The 22,631-nt window shown below is 34.4% G+C and overlaps 1 protein-coding gene across 7 annotated transcripts in view; it reads left to right on the top strand.

The window, feature by feature from the left end:
• Syt7 (Synaptotagmin 7) overlaps positions 1 to 18,307 on the top strand; it is a 170,595-nt gene extending 152,288 nt beyond the window's left edge. For 3 of the 7 annotated variants that reach the window (XM_018521650.1, XM_018521653.1, XM_018521655.1), the window contains 8 exons: positions 2,649 to 2,660; positions 7,563 to 7,746; positions 8,983 to 9,123; positions 12,954 to 13,101; positions 13,584 to 13,693; positions 15,488 to 15,656; positions 15,935 to 16,147; positions 16,686 to 18,307. In XM_018521650.1, coding sequence (XP_018377152.1) covers positions 2,649 to 2,660; positions 7,563 to 7,746; positions 8,983 to 9,123; positions 12,954 to 13,101; positions 13,584 to 13,693; positions 15,488 to 15,656; positions 15,935 to 16,147; positions 16,686 to 16,786 — 1,078 coding nt within the window. In that variant the 3' untranslated portion in view covers positions 16,787 to 18,307. The remainder of the gene's footprint in view (positions 1 to 2,648; positions 2,661 to 7,562; positions 7,747 to 8,982; positions 9,124 to 12,953; positions 13,102 to 13,583; positions 13,694 to 15,487; positions 15,657 to 15,934; positions 16,148 to 16,685) is intronic. The other 4 variants (XM_018521652.1, XM_018521654.1, XM_018521651.1 and 1 more) reach the window with 2 other exon arrangements.
• The last annotated feature ends 4,324 nt before the right edge of the window (positions 18,308 to 22,631 follow it).

The following is a 22,631-nucleotide window of genomic DNA, read 5'->3' as shown; positions in this document are numbered from 1 at the left end:
TAAAATGAAAAGTGTAACGTAGAATTTCACTAATTAATAAAGTTAAAACTGCAGCAAGTCAGCGTATATTGATTATACTCAATTAATTATTCATTTTTAATTAATTTAGTTTTTTTTGTATGTTTTACGATACATTCGCGATGCTCGCTTTTCACATCGAGTTAAATCGAGTGTAACAAAAGAGTGGCGGCGTATGCGCGCCATTTTCCTTCTTATATTGTACTCTACTTAGTAACTTTATCGATTAACCTGTAGAATGCACGTGTGTGTGTAGCGTGTACTCACGCAACGTTATTAATTCCTGAAACATCATGTTGTGGGTATCTAACGAAACAATATGAGCCACTTTAATGTTTCATACATGAGACGACCGTACATTATTATTTTTGTTTTTCGCACAAGTTTCATTATTTTACTTAAGTATATTAATTTTTTATCATTATATTCGCTGCATTTCTGGTATATTTTAGACAAGGAAAAAACTTTCGATGCGTGAAAGAAACACTTTTTTTATATATAAAAAAACCTCTCATTTAAAAACAAGGTATATTAAAATGTGAAAAAGATTAACAAAAGTAATATGATTAGTTCAAAGACAAGTTTATTGTACATGTTAAGTATGTGGCACTAATTCCTTGCAACAAGTTTTAATACGATGCATGAATGAGCTTAAAGTGACCGATTAGGAGAATTTTAACAAGAAAAAGCCGTTCTTTTATCATTGTAATAATATAACGTTAAAATATTAATTGTAATCCAAAAGAGAGAGATATAGTAAAATGTATCTTCATAATGTGGAACTAAAATGTCCCAACGGATTTGACGGTTTTAGTATGTAACATTTTCTCTTTATGTATATAGGTATATGAATACATATTTTCCCTAAAATTATTAATTTGGCAAATATCGTATAAATTTTAATTTAAGATTTTAGAGTTTGAATCGCAATTTCAAATTGCAAAATCTTTGATGTGAAATTTATTTAATTTCGTAGATTTTATAAAATCCCTCTGTACGCGAATTTAAATCTTGAAGATCGACGTGTCGATACGTTGGAATAAAAACGGCTACATAAATAGTTAATTCCGAACATTTGTTACCTAACACACGCACACATACAAATAATACTAGGTATATCAAGTACATGTATTGATTTCCTCATGTATGCGCGAATCTCTAATCTTTAATATAGTAACGTATGTAATGCGAACCGAGCGAAACGTTGCTGTGCGGCTGATTTAATATCAAAACTTCCACGATATCGTCTACGAGATCGCATATTGTATCCCGTAGAGTGTTGTTCATTTATCAATACATGTATCTATTTTCGTTTCAGAGTTACTAAATTCCTAACAAACACATGCCTACACATATATATGTACGTACAGTATAATTCCGCAATAATGCGAAGTCAAATGTGGCTATTGAATATCGATAGGCGTTCCGCGGTTGTGGTCATAAAGGATGATATACTCTAATAAGAAACGAGTTAATGGCCCTACCTAATCGATACACAGACGCATAATACGAAAAAATAACGATATATTCTTGTTAAAAAAAATCGGAAGCTTCTTTTTTTAAACGTTTTCTCTTTCTCAACCTATTTGTAATTTTATTAGTTACATCGCTGTATAATATCACATATTTTTATTGGATTTTGAAGAGATTTAAATAAATCTGAAATTAATATTATTAATAACTACGATAATATAATAAACAATAGCGGCTTATAACAGATTCATTAATATGCTCTACATGATATATTATTCTTTTTCTGAAAAGGTAATGGTTTCATATTAATAAATGAATAATATGATATTAATATGAGATATTCTTTTTTGATTGTCACTATATTAATCATTACATATAAATAAGATAATTTCTGATTGACTACATCATGTGCAAAGTTATATACATATATGTACTCATAGGAGTTTGATTAAACTTTATACTCCCTAAGCTGAAAGACTCAAGACGATGAAAATAAATTTGGAAATAATTGATGTAATTATTATCGATGGTCGACACTATTATTTACAGATTATCTACTGACAATCTCTACAAAGTAGCAATCTGAGCAGTATATTTTTTACGTAGCGCAATTACGAAGATGAAAATATACGGCCGTATCTAACTTAATAAAATTATTACGCATCCCTTTCTTTCTACTTAAGTTTCCATTTTTAACGAGAGAGACGGCAATTAACTCCGAGCATTCAGGGTATTGAAACTTCTTTGTGCCCGGGTTAACAACAACGTTGGAAGATATTATCACTTCGTTTGCTCGACGATGTTTCTCACTATCGCATTGTCTATAAGCTATTGAGACTGACAATACGGATTCTATGTCGAGAACCGTCCTTGAATGTGTCAGAGTGCACGCATTTTTTTCTTTTCTTCTTTGTGATTCTCTTCGTTCGTAACTTGAAACTGTAAGAGATATTTTTAACGACGTTTTTAATGTTGTGTGTTGTCTCTCCGAACTGGTGCGATGCTCCTTTACCCTCCTCTGTCCGATGTCACAAACTGTATCGTACATTCGTCGTGCGGCGTGTGCCTGTATGTATACGTGTGTCCAGTTAATTAATTAATCACTGATCTTTTTCTGTTTCATGCCTCGTTTCACTGTAATGCGATCGGAACCGCAGAGCGCAATTAGAGTAAGTATATGAACGACCTCTGTGCGAAATAAAATGCGACACTTTTAATAAACGATTCATTTTTCTATGCTGCGCTTCATTTATCTCTTCTCTTCTTATCTTCTCTTCCGATTTCTCTTCTCTAACGGATTATACACTGCCCACCGATCGGCGCTACTTTAACTGTGTAAGTAGTTCTACTTCGTCGAAGAAGCTCATTCAGCTTCTTTTGTCTTGCCCGTCGATGAGCATCGATGACTACTACGCGATGACGCTGTTTGTCTTGTCTGTAGTCGGCGTTTGTATTCACGACAAACTCCACAGTCTCTCTACTTTTCGAACTATCGTCTTCTATGCCTGTCCGCTACTGTACTGTCAAGTATTTCTCACAGTCTACTATTAGTAGTGATAGCGCTTTCTGCTCGAGGATGTCCAGTTCGATCGGTGTTCGCGTGCGCGGATCACCACTGGATATACCTTATTCTTTACTCTGGAACCGCACTGTTATTGTTCGCCTGTACAAATACACACGATACATACGTTAATACACGCCTGCTATCGAATAGATACAAAAGATCTTGTTTACACGGCCAGCGACGTCGGACTAACAGCATTTACAACATAAACGTTCGCTGTTAGCATTACATGGATATACAATTTTTCAATATTTTTTAACAACTTCGAGTCAACATTACTCGATTGTGTGTTTTACTAGTTTAGAAAAAAAAAGGAAGACGTTGCATGTACCAATAGGATTAATCATAACCAGTATAAAATCTCGCTTATAATTAGACGAAGTAAAAAAGATGTAAAAAAATCTCAAAAAGAATTCGCTATAATGATTCCATACTTTTATTTTAGGTTTAAGTAATCTGAGGTGAAATTAATTGCGATAGAGGGACTAAATTTGATTTCCGTCGACGTTGATTTTCCAGACCCGATTTCCTCATTACATGTTAGCCTCTCTTAGACTCAGAATTTTTTAATACAAGTTCGCGCACTATGCTATTTATACACGGCAAGAGTTCTGATAAATACGAGTACACGCCACGGTGAAACTTCTACTACACTATTCTCATAAAACTTAGTTCCGCGAGTACGCGGTCGCCATTCACTCGAGCTGAATACAATGAGCCTCTCCAGCTGTGCATCCGCTCAGCACCGGTTGAATCCTATACGGTTTCTAGTTACGTGTTGTCGAGCCACTACTGAAAATAACGAGTCGCAGGCGTTTCCGTTATCGCCCGGTACGATTTACCTATTGTACGCCCTTAACCTTTTGCAAATGCGCTTAAATGTCGCGTTTGCTTACCGCGTTAGTTCGAATTACAGGTCCAAAATTCTCTCGTGCGTCGACACAACCGTCCAGACGGTTTATGAAGCGGTATCGAGGCAAATTTGTATGCTCAAGTTTCCTGTTTACCCAGAGGTATATTGATGAGGCGGGCCGACGTCTTACGGTAATTATCGTTCATGGCGTAGTTGTTGAGAATTGGCCGTAATATTGGAACAATATCGAGCAATTACAGCGATGAATTTGCAATTACCGATAAAACCGAAATTTTTAACACAAAGTCGTATTTTTAAATACAAGGATGTCTGCGGTATAAAATTTTGTAATATTTGTAGTATTATCCCATTTCTGTTATATTATATTTTTAATGTTAGACCTTTAGCCATTTTAAAACTAAATTGGGAATCGTTGTGTCTTTTTGATCTTTTAATATTATTAATATTATATTTTTGATATTATAATTTAATATTATATTTTAATATTTGGGAATATTCCATTAGATTGAAAATAATAACGCGGTAATAATTATCAAAATTAATTAGTTTATGATTTGTTTGATTTTATTATTGAACGAAATAATTACGCGAATATGTATTTTAATTAAATGTGCAAAACGAGATGAGAAAATTAGTTTTACAAGAATTATGTTCCAATATTTTTTAATTTTTTAATTTTTAATTTATATTCCAATATTTTTTAATTTTTTAATTTTTAATATTTCTTTTATTCAATTTCTCATAAATCTAATACGTGTATCATCTTACCGAACTCATTCTTTATATCGGAATATAAAGTGCCGGCAGAGCATTAATTTTCGTAGAGACCTGTTTAAACATTCGACAGGTATTATCCAGCGATATAGGGGGAGTTAACAAGCATTTCATCAATATTAGCAAAATTTTTGTAGTTCGTTTAAACATATTTTCTGCTGAAATGTATAGTTCTTTTTTCGCAGTTACCTATAACTATACATTTAGGGAAATGTGAAACCAATCTTGCGCGAAGTTGAATTTTTTTAATCAATCGTTTTGATACGTCACGGCGACGACGGTCATCTAAATTTGTGCCGGCTGTTATCGTTCGTATTGCACGATGCACTTTCCTATACAGGGTGGGTCAAAAGTCTGGGCACACCCAAATATCTCATGAACGATGCATTTAAAAAAAAATATTTCTTACAAAAGTTGTAAGGCTTAAAAAGACGCATTCAACGACAGTAGTTATTTGACCTAGGATAGCATTGTCAAGGTGAGGTCAAGGTCAACATGAATTTTTTTAATGGAACTCCCCCTTTTTCATTATATATTTTTGTAGTTTATGAACTTAATTTTATAGTGTTTTGAAAAGCTCTCGAAATAAGCTACAAGAATATGTAATAAAAAAGGGGGGATTCCATTCACAAAATTCATGTTGACCTTGACCTGACCTTGACAACGCCATCCTAGGTTAAATAACTACTATCGTTGAATGCGTTTTTTTAAGCCTTACAACTTTTGTAAGAAACAATTTTTTTTTAATGTATCGTTTTTTTATGAAATATTTGGATGTGTCCAGACTTTTGGCCCATCCTGTATATCGGGGATATTCTTCGTTCACGCGGATTTTTTTTCCCATTCTTATTTATGAGTTATGAATAGAGAATTGCGGTAAATAAGGGAGCTCGCCGATCCGGTAAAATATATCTGCTGTGCATGAGAGCTTTAATCGGATAAAAAGAATTTATGCGAATGTGTATTTTTTCCTTTCATATACGAGCGAGAGATAGATGTTACTGTTCAATGACGTGTTTGATTTTTGCGAGTACGTAAAAAGCACGGGACTGCATTTTTGCATTTTGTACGAATAACATGGATATCGGTTACGTCGACAAATGATGTAATAGATTTGCAGATTATTTAAGTATGTGTATCTGCACAAATTGGAGCTTACATAGAAAAGCATGCGAACACTACGGGTTTAATAAATTTAGTTGGTATAATATTAACGAACGTACAATTTGTTATATCATCGACTAATTAGCAGAATAGTTTTTACTCATTTCATCTCGGAATTTGATATATAACTTATATCAATATACCTATATATATTAACTTGCATAGGATACATATCAATAGTTATTCTTCAATGTCTTGCGTGATTTATACATTCACGGAGCTTGAGTGCACCTTACATACAACCTGTATACTTCGATCTGTATACTTATCTAATAAGAGCATCTCCATATTACTGGATGACGTAATTACCTTTCTTTTTGTTTTGTCACACTTGCGATTATTCTTTTTTTACCCTTTTGTAGAACAGACAAAATCATTAGCTCTGTATTGAGCATTCTAAGCCTGCATACTCGCATCGATTTTTTTCCTCCCTGTTTTTTTTTTTTATAATTCATGCAGTAAATTAATTTTTTTCCTGCCGTGGCTTCAGCCATTTCTGCACAGTTATGGACGCTCCGCAGTTGCGACTGGTAAACAGCAACTATTAATAAGCCGATGACATGCTGGAAGCGTATCGGCTTGCGTGCCTGCGAGAGAATGCTGTCTCGATTAGCAGCATAGTGTGCTCGCAGTAGATGCGACACAGTAGTCGGAGCGATAAGATTTATCTAGATCCTAGGTCGCCTATTATGCCTAACGTACGTTGCAGAAACGTATCGCTGGGATGTATGTACGCCACTGTTGATAAGCCTGTGCATGCATCACAGGGGGGAGGAGGGAACCAGCAAGAAACCCATTTCCCCTAATTGTCAGCAAGTTTCGAATCAATCAGGTGTTTCTAAAGTGTTAACTCCGCTATAATGACAATATTTATTTCGTTAGACTTTCATATTAATTTAACATTGTATGTAAAATAAAACGTATGATGGGTAATTGTCAGAATCAATTGTGGGCGACAGATTTAATTGTATGAATGTGCAGCATGCATAGGTCGAAATTAAACAATCGTGCAATTTCCACGCTTCGTAATTCTGGATTAATCAATTGGATATTTAATTTAATTAAATATTTAATATTCTCAAAGTATATGAAATTATATAATACAAATAATACAACGTAATAAAACAGATCATGATGTGTATGAAAGCTGAAATATCTGTTTATAGAGATTAGATCGATGTCTTAAAAGGAATTTTGTAAGAAAAAAAGAAACGAAAAATAATGCAAGACGAGTATGAAATCTTTCTAGTAATTACGTAAAAAATGTATAGACAAGCTACGTTTAAAATTATAAGTAGACATCAAATTCTTATGCAATTTCATATTTTTTTAGAAAGCAGATTGGAAAGTAACAAAAGAAATTCGTCTCATTAAAATGCATATTTATTTGTGCATATTTGCATATTTGTGCAAATTTGCATATTTTGTGCATGCTGCAAAAAATATCTGCATAAAAATTTGATATCTAAATATAAATCTTTTTGGTGGCAATAATTAGATTTTGAAGACTGATAAAACGAATAAACATTATCAAATGTCGTTTCAACGCTGTCCCAGGAGATCCTGCGATGACACTACTCTGTTTAAAAGTGATAGAGGAGACGAGAAGAGGAAAAAAGAAAAAAATTGTCACATCGGAAGTGAATGCGCACGTGGATGATGTAATGTGATGAATTCGCGTCTTTTTTTTTTCAGGACGACCGGTAGTCCCTCTAGCAAATCTCCGGCAGGTGGTAGCGGCGGTCCCGCGAGCGGTGTAGCAGGAGCAACAGGGGCACCAGGAAGCGGCACCAGCAATGCCGGAAGTGTGGAACCCCGTACACCAACCGCCGGACCGCAAAACAAGCAACTACAGAATGTCAAAGGAGAACATCCCTCGGTAAGCCCTCTAAAGTTCATCTTGATTTTCGACGCGACGACGCGAATATCATGGTAACGAGGTAATCTCGAAGACCGTCGCAAATCTCGTACAATCTATAATTTGCCACCTCAGATTTCGAGATGAAATTCTACTTGTAACTTCATATATCGTGTATTATAATATATGCCGTATATATGTATTTTTATTATATATATTTCATATAATTTTTTAATTTTTTTTTGTGGGAAATGTACTTTGTATTATACGGTACAAGATCCTGTCTCAAATTTTAACACGAGTTATACGTAACAAAGTTTAAAAATTTCTGGTTCAAGGATATAAAAGATTATAAACTAAACAACTATTTTAAAATTTTTTAACATAATTTTTATTTCAATAGATTTTTTAGATCGATGAATTTATTTTTCTATATCACCAAAAAATATTTAAAATTTTTGTAAATTAAAATAGTTTAACATTGCGGAGATTACTTCTTCATCACTTATTTTATAGCCTCTCTCTCTAGTGATTATTTTTGTATTTTAAGAATTGAAGTTCAATTCTCATGGAAAAAATTTATCAGTGATAAAGAAGGTACAGAAAAATTTACTCATCATTCTGGAAAATGTGTTGAAGTAAAACGTGATTATATTGAAAAATAAAAATGCTTCATTTTATTATTTTTTTATATTTTTGGGCTAGAAATTTTTAGATAGATTTTAATTTATATATATATATATATAAACAAATTATAATTTTCTAAAATATATAAAGGACTATTATTTTTTAAAGCTAGAACAGTAATCATTAAAATGCAATTGCTATTAACTCTGTATATAATTGGAGATTGTCACGATGTTGCGTTCTAAAAGTAAAATTGAGACTAATTGCAATAACGTATAAGCGACACAATTTTATTTAATGTAGAAACTGATCTGTAATTACAACAAAATGTATTTACGTTCTTGCGATGTAATTAAGTTGTACACGCTGCAGCTTACAGAGACAGTAAATTTTCACATGCTGGAGACAAACGTGATATTTAACGACAAATTCTTTCTGTTTCAGACCTTTTTCTTGTAATACGATTTTAAGAAGATTACATTTTAGTACAAATTATGTCTCTTTCTCTTTTTTTCTTTAACTGTACGTATTCTTCTTAGCAAAACATATTTTGATAAGAATTCCGAGAATCTTTCACGAAACTGAAAGGAAGCGATAGTAATAATAGCTTCGGCGATCTATGTGTTTCAGAAAGCGTTTCTACAGAGCAGGTCTATCTCCTTGGTCGACATGTACATTGATAATTCGGAACCAAGCGAGAATGTTGGCCAGATCCACTTCAGTCTCGAGTACGATTTCCAGAACAGTACGCTCATTCTGCGCATCATACAGGTCAGTCGAAGTTTCGTACATGGATGCTCCCTCCAGGAACTTAGCTCTTTGAAACATGCTTGCTAGCCGTTTACTTCGACTTCGCCGTGTTTGCGTGTGACGGACTCGTCGATCGCTACATTCCATTCCAGTAGAGGAGCGTAATAATACATCATCATATCGATGCAATTTTATATAAAATGCGAGGAGACGTAATATATAACGTAGTAAGATCAAAAAGTTTCCAGTTTAAGAATAGAAAAAAGCTGATAAAATGAAACATCCATTTATATATATAATTTAATATAATCATCCTTTATCTATATCCATTTTTCTGTATCATTAAAAAATATTGTGAATTTTTGTTTAAAACGGTTTATAACACTGTAGATATCATTTTATCACTGATAAATTTATTTCCATGCAAATCGGATTTCAATTTTGAAAATTATTTTTTATTATCAAAATTATTTTATTCTCACAATTTGAAGTCCGATTTACATGGAAAAAATTTACTAGCGATGGAGAAGTGATTTTCGCAGTGTTGAACCATTTTAAGGACAAAAATTCAGAATATTTTTTTTAGCAGTATAAAAAATTTAGTTATCCTAAAAAAATACGACGTATTGAAATAAAAAGTAATATATAAGGAAATAAAAATAGTTATCCCATTTTATTATCTTTGTTTAACTCATTTATCTTTTTTATATTCTCTGATTGCAAACTTTTGAACCTACTACGTAAATATTAATAAAATCGAAATTTGATAAATTCTTATTGCCGATGCGGGTAAATCGACCGTTTATCCCGATTGATGACGTCCGCATTGAGAATTCGAAAAAAGTACGGAACAAAAATATTTAGAAATAAAATATATAAAGTGGCTTTCTCGAGCCATTCCGCGTACAACCGTGTGTTACGTAAACAAATTACGTAAATAAATTGATATGCGCATTTCTGTCGTTGTCGACGGTTGTGTTCTGGCACAGGCTGTGGAAACGTAAAACCAGGATGTAGATGGGCCCATTAGCTTGATTTTTGGTTTTGCTACGCTACGGCCACGTCGATAAGGGCTGTTATAAATCGTCAACACGGGACACGCGTTGCCACGCCGAAAAATGTATCTGTACGTGCGCGAAAATATGTATCCTAGTAAACTGGGACGTCATACATTACTTCCTGTTACAGTGCGACAGAGGGAAAGGGGGACTTTTGAAACTCGTCGACATCTCGGGGGGAGAAAAAGCAAAATGTTCAACTGGACGAGGACTTTTGTTGTAAACAAACGCATAAATTCTTTCCAAACGCTGAACCGTTTTCGCCTCGCGCGATTTAATCCGACATTAAGCGAAACACTCCGGCATCGCTTTCTTTGTTTTCCTCGGTGAAAATTATCGTGCCAAGATCTCGGTAGTTGGAGAACATCTTTCTAAGTACAAAGTGCATCGTTTATGTGATCACATCGATATGCATTGGTGCACACAAATTTTATGTTAATGCATTGTCTGAAGCTTTAACATGTAATTACTTTTCATTCCGTGGAGACATATGAAATTACATTATTATTACGAACATGTAATATTAATTTCTTCGTGCCACGAGGATACAACTATATGCTACTTTTAATGAAAAAAAATTATAATGAAATTGCGCGTAACATTATCGCGCAGTTTATCAAAGAAGTATGCTGGTAAAAATTTTATTTCTCACTTAATTTGCATCCGACCTCTTTTCTTTAGCGAATATTTAATCGTTTGTTGAATTATTTAATAAAGTACTTTGATGTATATTACAATTTGTTATTGTATGTATTTCTAATAGCGCGTCAAATTACGTCTGTAAAATTATTTAAAATGTGACTGTTATTTTCCACATTATCTCGTTAATTCTGCGAAATTTGACGCGAGCCCGACGTGATTTTCACAAGGTATATCTCTGTTTTTCCAGACTATTCGGTTAATTTCGTTCAAAATGTATTTTTCGTGGCTAATGCGCATCATAAATGACCCGGAATGTACCTGCGATGAAAGCGGAAACATGCTTCCGACCTTAAAAATTCCTATTTTCGCGAGCTCTCTCTCGTGTCTTTGGTAGCGTGAAAATTTGTCGCGACACCTCGAAATGTTCAACCAAGCGTTCACCAAAGACATCGCGTTTATTCCATTCACGTTCAATATCTTCGTAATTTGTAAACTCGAAGGTAGAAATTTCTCGTATAGAAATACTCGTGTAAAGCACACATATATCATGAAGTTACAAACGTATATGTATAGTTAGAAATTTTGTCAATTTGTGAAAAATCGACTTTTCCTTAGCGGAAATTTAACCGAGCTCTATCTTTCCTCTTACATCTTTTAATTTTCGTTTCAATTATCATCATCAAATATTTTATATATCAGAATTTCACATTTCGGTTAGGTACGTAAAACTTGGAATTAAATAAAGATTAACGATTTAATCGGCAAAATGTAATTTATCTTTAATGGTTCGTGAACAAAAAAGAACACCTTCGCAATCACGTTTGCTGCGCGGGAATTCTTTTCTTAGAGATGAGCATTTTTTTTAACTTCCATGTCGTAATCTTGAAGTTTGTTTGTAAAGTTTTGCGATACTTTAAATCGCACGGAATCGTTCTTCGCGAGAAATTTGAGTCGGCATAATGACGTTATGGAATTCCGAGAAACGGTCTGACAGCCAAATGAAAAATGACCGTCCACCTCTGGCATAAATGCCTTCAAGGCCACGAGTGACTTTTTAAACGAGCCATTGCGAAAAGTTGGAAAGAGAGCACTTTCAGGCAGGACTTATTTTTCAAAACACAGGCGGCCATCAAGGTCGTTAAAGGCGGTTATTGATTTTGTTTCCGTCTATGTAGCTCCCATTAACAGTATCGACTGTGCTGCGCACACAAGGGCTGCTCACATGCTCACAATCTGTCTCAGGACGACACTAGTTCTATCATACAGAGGCTGTTGCGCGTACACCGTGAACTCTGTAAATTCTCTTACACATATAAGTTCGAGAGACTTAGATAAGAGCTTTGTAAGATGCAACGGAAACAAAGACGTATATCTCCTTCGGTAGACAAATGCGTATATGTTCTGTAACATTTTGAACGAAACAACAGCTATGCATATAAATATGAATAAAGCCGGATTTCAACGCCATACATACTGCACCTTTTCATTTTGACGTACGCTACGTATATGGAATAAAATGTTCTTTTTTTTTATCTTGAAATATTGCGAGTCGTATTACTCAAAGCGGATCAAGTGTCATCATCTTTCCTATCTTCTTTTCATATCTTTTTACAGATAATATTTTTAGCGTATCCCTTCTTCTTCTGTTCATTCGCTCGTAAGTCTGAAAGAATTTTGGGCACTTTATACTGTCATAGGTGCATATAATCGAGTGGAAGATTCAGCCTTGTTTATAACATTATGCAGGCTTCACGCGTAGAGTTGTATGTATAGAAAGATTTACATCAAACTTCACTTTCCGTAAGAGGACTTATCGCGAAAGTACATGAAAATGTACATATTCCACGTAATCGTGGGAAGCTTAAGGGACCATTGAAAGTTCTTTGTTCTTTAATCCTCCGCGAACAAGGTGGAAAATCAACATGAATCATATGCGAATATATCTCATGCTATATACTTCATCATAAATGTACTTTAATTTAGTATGATAACAAATTGATAAGTACGTGCACTCTCCAGTTGCACGAAACATGCGCGCTTTTTAAGAAGTTATAAAAGTTCATCTTGCTAGGGTATGTCACACCCTATCTGGTTCGTGGAGGATTAAAATTCCGCCCTCACCCTTTTATACTGATATCTGATTTTCTTTAGGGTAAAGATCTGCCGGCGAAGGACTTGTCAGGCACTTCCGATCCGTACGTACGTGTAACGCTGCTACCGGATAAGAAACACCGACTCGAGACAAAAATCAAAAGGCGCACGTTGAATCCGAGATGGAACGAGACGTTCTATTTCGAAGGTAAGCGCACGTGTTTGGCAATGCTTCTCGCATTGGTCCGCTAACTTTTTCCCAGAGGTAAACGCGGGGAAAGGAATAAATGCAAAGCAATTTTAGTTCGTGCAGTGCGGTGGGTATAAGACATTGTGTTTGATTGCGTTAAGTCGGTTTAAGGAAACCGCAGCGTACTGTAACAATCTAAAAATAACAAAGCAATCTGATACAATCTTCTACTTAAGATTAGATCTGCGAGGTAAAAATTGGAATACATGTAAATTTTTTTCTTGCATCTAATTTTTCTTCGTGGACGAAGAATTACGTCGAAATATTAGTATTCACCGCCAACGTAATATTTTGATAATACAAAAGATAGACTGCTTACAAATAATAAAAAAAAAAGAAACATTTATCGTGTAAACAAAGTGTAATTAAATTTGGATCAGTCAACAACGTTATTGTGATATAGCAAAGTATACATATTTATGTGTCGGTTCTCTTCTCAGGTTTCCCCATACAGAAGCTGCAGAGCAGGGTATTACATCTACACGTCTTCGACTATGATCGATTCTCGAGGGATGACTCCATAGGGGAAATGTTTCTGCCGCTTTGCCAGGTAATTTGGCGAGACGTGCCTATTCGCAATTCGTGCGGTTCAATTATTACACGCGGTAGGTGCGGATTAAGGGATTCGCATGCTATGGCAATAGGATTCACAACGGATAAGTGGAATCTGACGTGTTGCACATGTCGCGTCTCTCGTTTTGCATCTATCGGCTTTCGAATCCTTATCTTGTAATTATGATCCGCTATCGTGGAATTACCGTTTAAAGAACAAATCGATCATCGTAGAATTGTTATTCGAACGAATTGACCACTGCATTAACTGTTTCAGACAAAAACTTCCAAGATCCGAAAAATGCATTACTTGAATTTTTAACAATTATTAGTAACAAAATAGTAAAACAATCAGTTTATCATAAAATAAAGTAAAATTACAAGTTGAATATTTGTAATATTTGTAATAAATTCTAGAATAATTATGTTCAAAGAAACACTAATTAAATATAGACATCGAATATACACATACAGATGTGTATTTTAATTATCATTAAATGGCTATTATAATAAAAGCATTATTAAATGTATTATTCAAATAACAATATGACTTTTATTTTAAAATATTTCATACTTATATACTGTAATGCAGTACAAAAGTATCTTATTTATTCGAATATTGGATATTCGTTTATGTGTATTAAATTATATTCTTAAACATTTTATATATCAAATTTATAAAAACAAATTTTTCTTTAAATTATGTATATAAATTTGTTTGTGAAGTTTATTAAAAAAATAGTATTTCGCCTGCAATATACTAAATTCTTGAAAATATTTTTAAAAATCCATCGAATTTTTAACGAATATTTTTTTACGTAAACAAAAATAATTTTTAATTAATTAATTGAGTCGGGGGATCACATGACAATATACCACATAACAATATATAATTCTTGCTTGATATCGATATTACCGAAGATCTATCGAGTAGTGGATTAATCTACGCGCATAATAACACCGGGGGACATGCGCGTGTGATAATTCTATCCTATGCACACATTCATTTCCCAGGAGCAATTCATGATATATACCATTGCGAATGGGTCGTTGCACAAATCTCACGCACTACCATCGCATAGTATATGTTTATATAAAGATTAATATTACACAGAATATTTTATGACATAACGTCATAATAAAACAATTTGTTAATAGTAATAACAATAGTAATAATATGTTATAATCTAGGGCAAATAAATTTTCTTTTTGTTTAAATAACGGTTGTTCTGACTGTAGAGCGAGCTCCAAATGGCCAATTTGTATCATACGAAGCGTGACATATTCATGTAATTCGGGATATGTTTATGTTGAAAAAATTTTGCATTTGTAATTTGCAACATATGATATCAATTAACTATTATGTCCGCGCGTGATCACTCCGAGCAGAATACTAATTATCTCGCGTTCGCTGTACACCCTAATAACAGACAAACGTGACGAACGTATTAATTATAATATGGCAAATGCTCTCCTAAAGAGTATAATGTTTAATAAAGATATGCAGAGAGTAAGAAAGAAAGACAGAGAGGGGCACACGTGCATGGAGAACTTTTCGTTTCTGTTTTGATTTCATTATTTCTGAATATGTTCATGATTCTGCACGTTGTTTAGCTATGGAATTAATGAAAATTAGTTTGTTAATACTCGCATATATAATAGAGAAATTCTTGTTATAATCCTTCCTGTCTTTATGTTAAATTCTATATTTGAAATTTGGTTTGTTAATTAGTTCAACAATTGTTACGAAACTTTAATTATCAGCAATATCTTGCGGGTTTGTTTGTTGTAGGTCGATCTATCCGAGAAACCATCGTTTTGGAAAGCTCTTAAGCCGCCGGCTAAAGATAAATGTGGAGAACTCTTGTGCTCGCTGTGCTATCATCCAAGTAATTCCATATTGACGTTGACTCTCTTGAAGGCGAGGAATCTCAAAGCTAAGGATATCAACGGAAAATCAGGTAATGTTACGTTCATCATATTGTTCGTGCATTCTCTGGTATTATGATAAACTAAGACACTCGATGAACATTTTTGAAAAATTTACATAATTATGCATTTTGAAACATAAACACATACTTAAAAAAAATATAAAATATATTCTCTGTTGTGTGTATTAATAATATTTTTTTAATTAAATTGCATCACAACGTCGATTGCACAACGATGCGTTTTATTACATCTTTCTGTTGAGAGAATGAGAAACTGAATGAGAGTAATTAAATATTTACAATTCTAGATCCGTACGTTAAAGTATGGCTACAGTTTGGTGACAAGAGGATCGAGAAACGCAAGACTCCTATTTTCAAATGCACCTTGAATCCTGTATTTAACGAGGTATTCTCCTTTAATGTACCTTGGGAGAAAATCAGAGAATGCTCTTTGGATGTAATGGTGATGGATTTCGACAACATTGGACGAAACGAACTGATCGGTCGAATTCAGCTCGCAGGTATTTTAAACTTTTCAATACGTATCTTTAAATATAAACTTCTGTGTCTCAATTCTATCGATAGATTTATATTTAAAGTAATGAATTGTTAAGATTCTGAAACTTTTTAATTATAATTGACGGAGGTAGTTAAAAATAATACATTTTAAAATATCTATAGTTTTCTGTTAGATTTTACTATTTCTGAATATCACACGTGTGTGAGAATAGATTCAAATTTAGACATAATATTTTATTGTTTTTTCATGATTATCATCATTAACTTTTTAAAAGAGAGTCAGGCTAATTGAATTACATTATACATAGCACATACTTATTATGACATGTCACACGTTTAGGTCGATCTGAACTATCCAGAATTTTAGTAGTTACATTTTGTCTAAAAAAATGTTTAATGTTTGAAATTCGAAGACCTTTTTGCGCTAAAGTAACGTTGCAGTGCGTAGTCAAGTAACCATTGTAATTAAACGTCATAGAAACAAATAACAGATTGAAATTGGAATCCGGTGTATAACGTACGGCGTAACTTCCTTTGCAGGAAAAAATGGAAGTGGCGCGAGCGAAACGAAACATTGGCAGGACATGATCACAAAGCCGAGGCAGACCATCGTGCAATGGCATCGCTTGAAGCCCGAGTAAAGGACACGCTTATCCTGATCGACGATAAATGATATTCTGTCGGACAGGTTCCTCCCCCCTCCTGGGATGCGTCACCCGTCAAAGTTACGCTAACGAGAAACCACTCTTTTTTTCTTCTCTTTTGCTCGATATCCTTCACCCGATCGCAATCGATCTCGACGAGAGTACCCGTATCCATCAACGACTGTACAATATCCTCCTTCGCATCGCGCGGAGTGCTCTTAGCGACGCTGGTCGTCGGGGAGCAGTGCCGATTACGTGTTAATCACGATTAGGAATCCGAGACGTTCTCGTTATCGCCTATTATTGAGCTATCATTGCGTATTAACGAGCAACGTACATGTGGTGAATTATCGTTATTAATAGTACAATGGCGAATCTGTCAAGCGTTTCGAGTAGAAATTAATAGTCGCATCGACGGCGGCCGCATCCGCAAGAGGAGGGACACAGCAAATGGCTACGGGCTGAAGACTCAGTCTTCCGTCGTAGCGAAATCGGGCAGCCTCTCCGGGCACATCAGGTGCCATTCCTCTTATTTTCTCAACCTCTTCTTCTCCATCCCTCCCTCCCATTTTCTTATCCGTGTCCGCCTCATTACCGCCCGGTGCGGTGTTTGACACGGGATCTGCGATATTGTACCGCAGATAAAATTGATCGTTCTTTCCAGGACGAACAATCCGAGCATTTTGCTCGTCAGTTTCGCGCGAGTGTTTGATAGAACGTCGCGTTTAAATGTCCTGTAGGCGTTTTGCCGGGCTTTTATATTGTTTGAGTCTACGCGCGCTCGAGAACACGTCGGGACTGGGAATATTAAAATCAAAGGAGCAAGTAGATGAACAAGATGCATCACATTCTTCTACGAAGAAAGAGTGATATTTTTATGGATAAAAATTCGCGTTATTACAATAGCGATGTCAGTTTAGCAATGTAACGTTCTTGTTGAAACTCGGTCATGGATCGAGAATCTGCGTACAGCACGAAATTTTGCTACTGCGACAATTGACTCGAGATTAAAGGCGATAAAACAATGATCGACACATTACGTATCGCTTTCCTTTACTTGCTCCTTCAACTGTCTAATTAGAAGAGATTATCTCAAGAGAATGGAACCTGAACCATAAAGCCGACGAGCTTTCTTAAACAATGAATACTGCGTCAGCGTAATGACGGGGTTACAAATTGCATTCAAGACGTTTATATTTCTATTAAACGTTATTATTATGTATTAAGATATATTGCGTGAACCAGGATCTGTCGATATCGCGAGACTTATTGTTTATATAACCGGACTTTGATCGTTATAGGAGTTAAAAATTTCGTACAAACATGCTATAACAAACGACGACAAACGAATCTGCACGTCTGCTTTATTTAAATATAATTTGCTCGCACTTTTGCATCTGTATCCTCAAAATTACATCTGCAAAAAATTTCTTGGAAGTTTGCTCTTTTCCCAAGATATTGAAATTTTCTAATGACGTATTTTTAGGTACGATCATTTTTTTTTAAATTACAACCAAAATTATGTCCATAAATAAATTAGGAAAATTTTAAATTATTTTCTAAATTTGATTGTTTTAGACGGTTTTCTAAAGCGATTTTAAATTTAGCAATAGGTATACGTTTTGAAATACTTGGTCATCTTAATTTGTATAAATGCAAACATTTACACAAATTTCATAACCTTTTTAGCGCTATTTTAAATTTATATATTTTAACTTTGACATTTCAGAGATATATATTGTTATAGTTTTCAAAAAATGTTTATTCCATTTAAAGTTTTGAATCCAAATGTCATTTTTATCTTTGTTTAAAAGTAAAATTATATTTAATTTTTCAATGTAAAAACATTTTGATTTAACGGTTCAGACGTTTAAAAGTTATACGTATTTAGATGTAATGTTTTTATATATTTTCCAAAACTTAAAAGAATTAGAAAATTAAATTTTCTATTTTTTAATATTAATTATTTTTATTAAATAATTTCGCGAATCGTTACTTAAATATACGTTCGTTGTGATCGTACCTAAAAAGATGTTCGAGATAAAATAGTTTGTGCTATTGTATCGGGACCTATCTAATGTGGCTTTTAGAATTACTTTGCTAACAAAGTTTTGAAACTGAACGTAACCCTATCGGAACAACCTTGTTTACAAACTTTAGTTGCGTACAGGCGATCACTTTTAGGGACAATCCGATTTTAGGGGCTTTTAGGAGTTAAAACTTTGGCTTCAGATTACTTTGGTTTTACGTCCGATTTTTCTTTTTCCATTTCCTACGGAAGTACGTCATTAATTTCGATGTATACGTGCAATTGTTAAAATAGCGCCAAATCCGTAGATAACTCGGATCTGGCGAAAAATTCAGAATACTACAGTAGTTTCCAACGTTGATGTTTGTGATGTAGGATGCTTCGAGAATACGAAGAAACGAGCAAAATAATAACTGTTATTATCAAAGTCCTTCAAATAGGGACGAAACGTTTCGAGATAGTTCATAGGAGACAAGCGATACCCTTGTAGGGATGGGCATTAATTAGGTAATTAGTTTTACTTGTTGTCATGGACAACTAGTCATTTTAATTATAAAGTACATTTGAAACACGCAAAAATTTAAAAGGTGTGAAAAAAAGATCTGATTTGAAAGTATAAGTAATAAAATAAAGGAATCGAAAGATGAATAGGATAAAAAAAACAATTAAATGTTCATAACTTTTATGCAAATATTTTGTGTTCACAAATTTAGAATTTTGCTCAACTGGAACAGTAGTTGAGCAACAACTAAATACATATATGTACGTACCACACTAGATGCAACGTATTAATTCGATTACTTTTGAGTTGCTATTCAACTATTGACTGTGCGATAATTCATTCAGTATATGGAGTTTGAAGAGTTATTTCTGTGGGACGTCAGTATCTCACTACTAGCACGGTGGTACAATGGAGAAAAATAATGTGTCAGCATCTGTCTCATTAAGAATAACTAAAAAATCAGTTTGTCGGTACGATTGATCGATTTCGCCCGTCCCTACCTCCCCTTGTTAGTTACGCTTTTGGTTAGCGTTGCTCGCGATTATCCGGGTAACACACGAATTTCCTATTCGCGCGACTCCTGATTATTACTAAAAAGTCCGGTAAGGGAGAGATATTTTTGACGGCACTTTTGTATTGATAAAGTCAGGGCGATTCTTTGGAAATATTCACGCGCCGAAGTGCGACCGGTGTACCTCACATCGGAGGGAGAAAGGAAATACTGTTACGTTATACCTGATAGTCTGCTGTTGTTAACAATAATATAGAAACACGAGTTAAATTCACGCGCGAATTTGCTCGGTACACTCGGAGAGTGTGCGCCGTTAATCTAAAAAAAAAAAAGAAAAAAGAAAAAGAAAAAAGTAAAAAAGGACGAACGATCCATGTTGTGTTTAAACCAAGTTTAGCGTTGAGCGTCGCTTGCGTCCGGAAAGTTATTCGGCGGAAAGTATCTGTCGTTAGCGTGATTTATTGCAGAAAGTCAACCGAACGAAATTGCTGTTTGTCGAGGATAACAACGTCGAATGATTGATATAATAGTAAGGACTTCATTTCCTTTAGAAAAATGGAAGAAAGCGGCTCAATCTGTTTCTATGTTCTCTTAACACTTTTAGTTCTTTGTTTCCTACGATTTCTAGTCGCGACTATACATAAACTCGCAAACTCGTACATATCGCAACCGACATAGTGCTACGAAGACTCTCTTTCGAAAAGCTTTCCGAGTGCGAGTGACGCTTTACAATTAGTGACGTTCCCTCGCATATGATGAACGATCGGCGGGATACCGCAGATATCAGGATATCGTGAGATTGCCATTGAGAGCCGACAGCATGTTTCTTTTTTATGTGTACATTTGGCGTGATGAGATGGAGAGAAAGTGAGAGAGAGAAAGAGAAAAAGTATCATTATTAAAGAATTCACCTACACTCCTCCCTCCAGATTAATCCCGTTCCCACCTCATCCGTGCCCCATTTCCGCACCTTCCTTTTGCAATCGTGACAGATATATCCCGGAAATATTTTTACATTTTAAGCGTTACATTTGGATCGAAGGTGTTGCCGATTTTTCGTAATTACAATAGTCTTCTACCGCGCACGCGGAAGAGAGGGGATACCGTAGAGATTAGTAAAACACGGAGCGAGTATAAAATAGTCTATTATATGTGTATTGTATATGTGTATATTTATGTGTATATGTGTATATATACATATATATATATATGTATACATATATGCATATACATATGCATATACATATATGTACACGCAACATGTGAGTAAATGGTTATATTGGTATATTATTATGCGGAAGTATCGAGTAGCACAAGGATTAGATTAATATTTGTATGTCGTAGCCTGTATACATTGTATATAAGATACAGAGTGTTTCCCGGTTTAAGTATCACGTTAAAATGATGGTATACATATATATTATAAGCATGGATACTTCGAAGTTCGTTACCGTGAGAATATTTAGCGGAGCCTCCCTTTTCCCTTCTACCGTTAAGCAGGATCGTTTCTAGCGTTTTCGCGTGTTACACAGGGTGTTAAAAAAAAAACGTAAAAGATACAATCCTCTTTTTCTCAGTCGCCCTCGGTACATGCACTTCGAAGTCGTTTCCTTCATATCTTTTGTTATGCTTTAGATAGATTTTTTATCTCGATCTATGCGAATTCGGCGGCAAAATGTATCTATCTGTCGTCATATATAATATCTTTTATATTATTTGCTTTTTTTCTCGGATTCGGTTATAATCCACCTGGCTTCTCTATTTTAATGAGAACATAATAAATGGGACTATTTAATTGAGGCATTTTTGTGTCGTTTGTATGTCTCTGAAAATAACAGTTTTTCTGGCCATTTCTTGAACGATCATAATATATGAAAATATAACAAGGTGCCAAAAGAATATGTAACACATAAGATCACTCTTCAGTCACGTCATACATATATGTTTTAACAGAGGCAAAAGAATAATTATGCGTAGCGCGATTCGATTAAAGGAATAAGATGTACTTATATTTCGATCTTTTTTACACGAATAACCCACGATGTAGAATAGAATAATTATCTGCACGTAGCGAGGCGACGATAACTCTGACGTATATTCGATGTTCCTGAAATAAATTTGCATTTCTCTTCATTCAATTTTTCTTTTTCTATGGATGTATATATTTTTTTGCGCTGTAATATGAATATTTGTTGTACTCAAGGTACGGACGCGCAGGTGGATAAAAATTTGCCTAATATTTCTATATTGAGATCGGTTATAATTTAATAAACTTTAATCTGGTTTAAAAGTTAAATCCGACCATATTTTTAGATTTTGCTTCGAGTAACTTGGTTTAGAATAGAATCAATTTATTGGAAGTTAAATTTCTTAATTAATCGATTTTGCATCGACAAGTCATTCGCGTGACAGCCTCGTATTAGTGAAAAAAAATTCATCGCTTTTTCTGAGTGTCCAACTGTTTACAAGTCGGACAATTTAGATTCGATGGAAACGCAACCGCTGCTAAACTCGTGAGATATCATTTAAGAAATCGCCAAAAGTTATTAACGCAAAAATGCCAGTTCTACTTTCTATATCCCTTAATTTTTGTTTCTTGAGCTTTTTGCAGGATCATAACTCAATTTCCGTGACAACTCATTTGCAATTTTCTCATCGTTCTGTTCAACGTTTCAATAATTTGTCATATTTCTTGATAGTCACCATCACATCTTCGATTTCTTTCTCATCGCCCGACCTTTACACTACCATGGTTTTAACGTTTGTTATAGACTGGGTTGAACGTGTAATATTTAAGTAC

Source organism: Trachymyrmex cornetzi, unplaced genomic scaffold (genome assembly GCF_001594075.2).
Source record: "Trachymyrmex cornetzi isolate Tcor2-1 unplaced genomic scaffold, Tcor1.1 scaffold99, whole genome shotgun sequence".
Lineage (NCBI taxonomy): Eukaryota > Metazoa > Arthropoda > Insecta > Hymenoptera > Formicidae > Trachymyrmex > Trachymyrmex cornetzi.
Note: the sequence above shows the minus strand (reverse complement) of the source record. Positions and strands in the feature narration are given on the sequence as shown.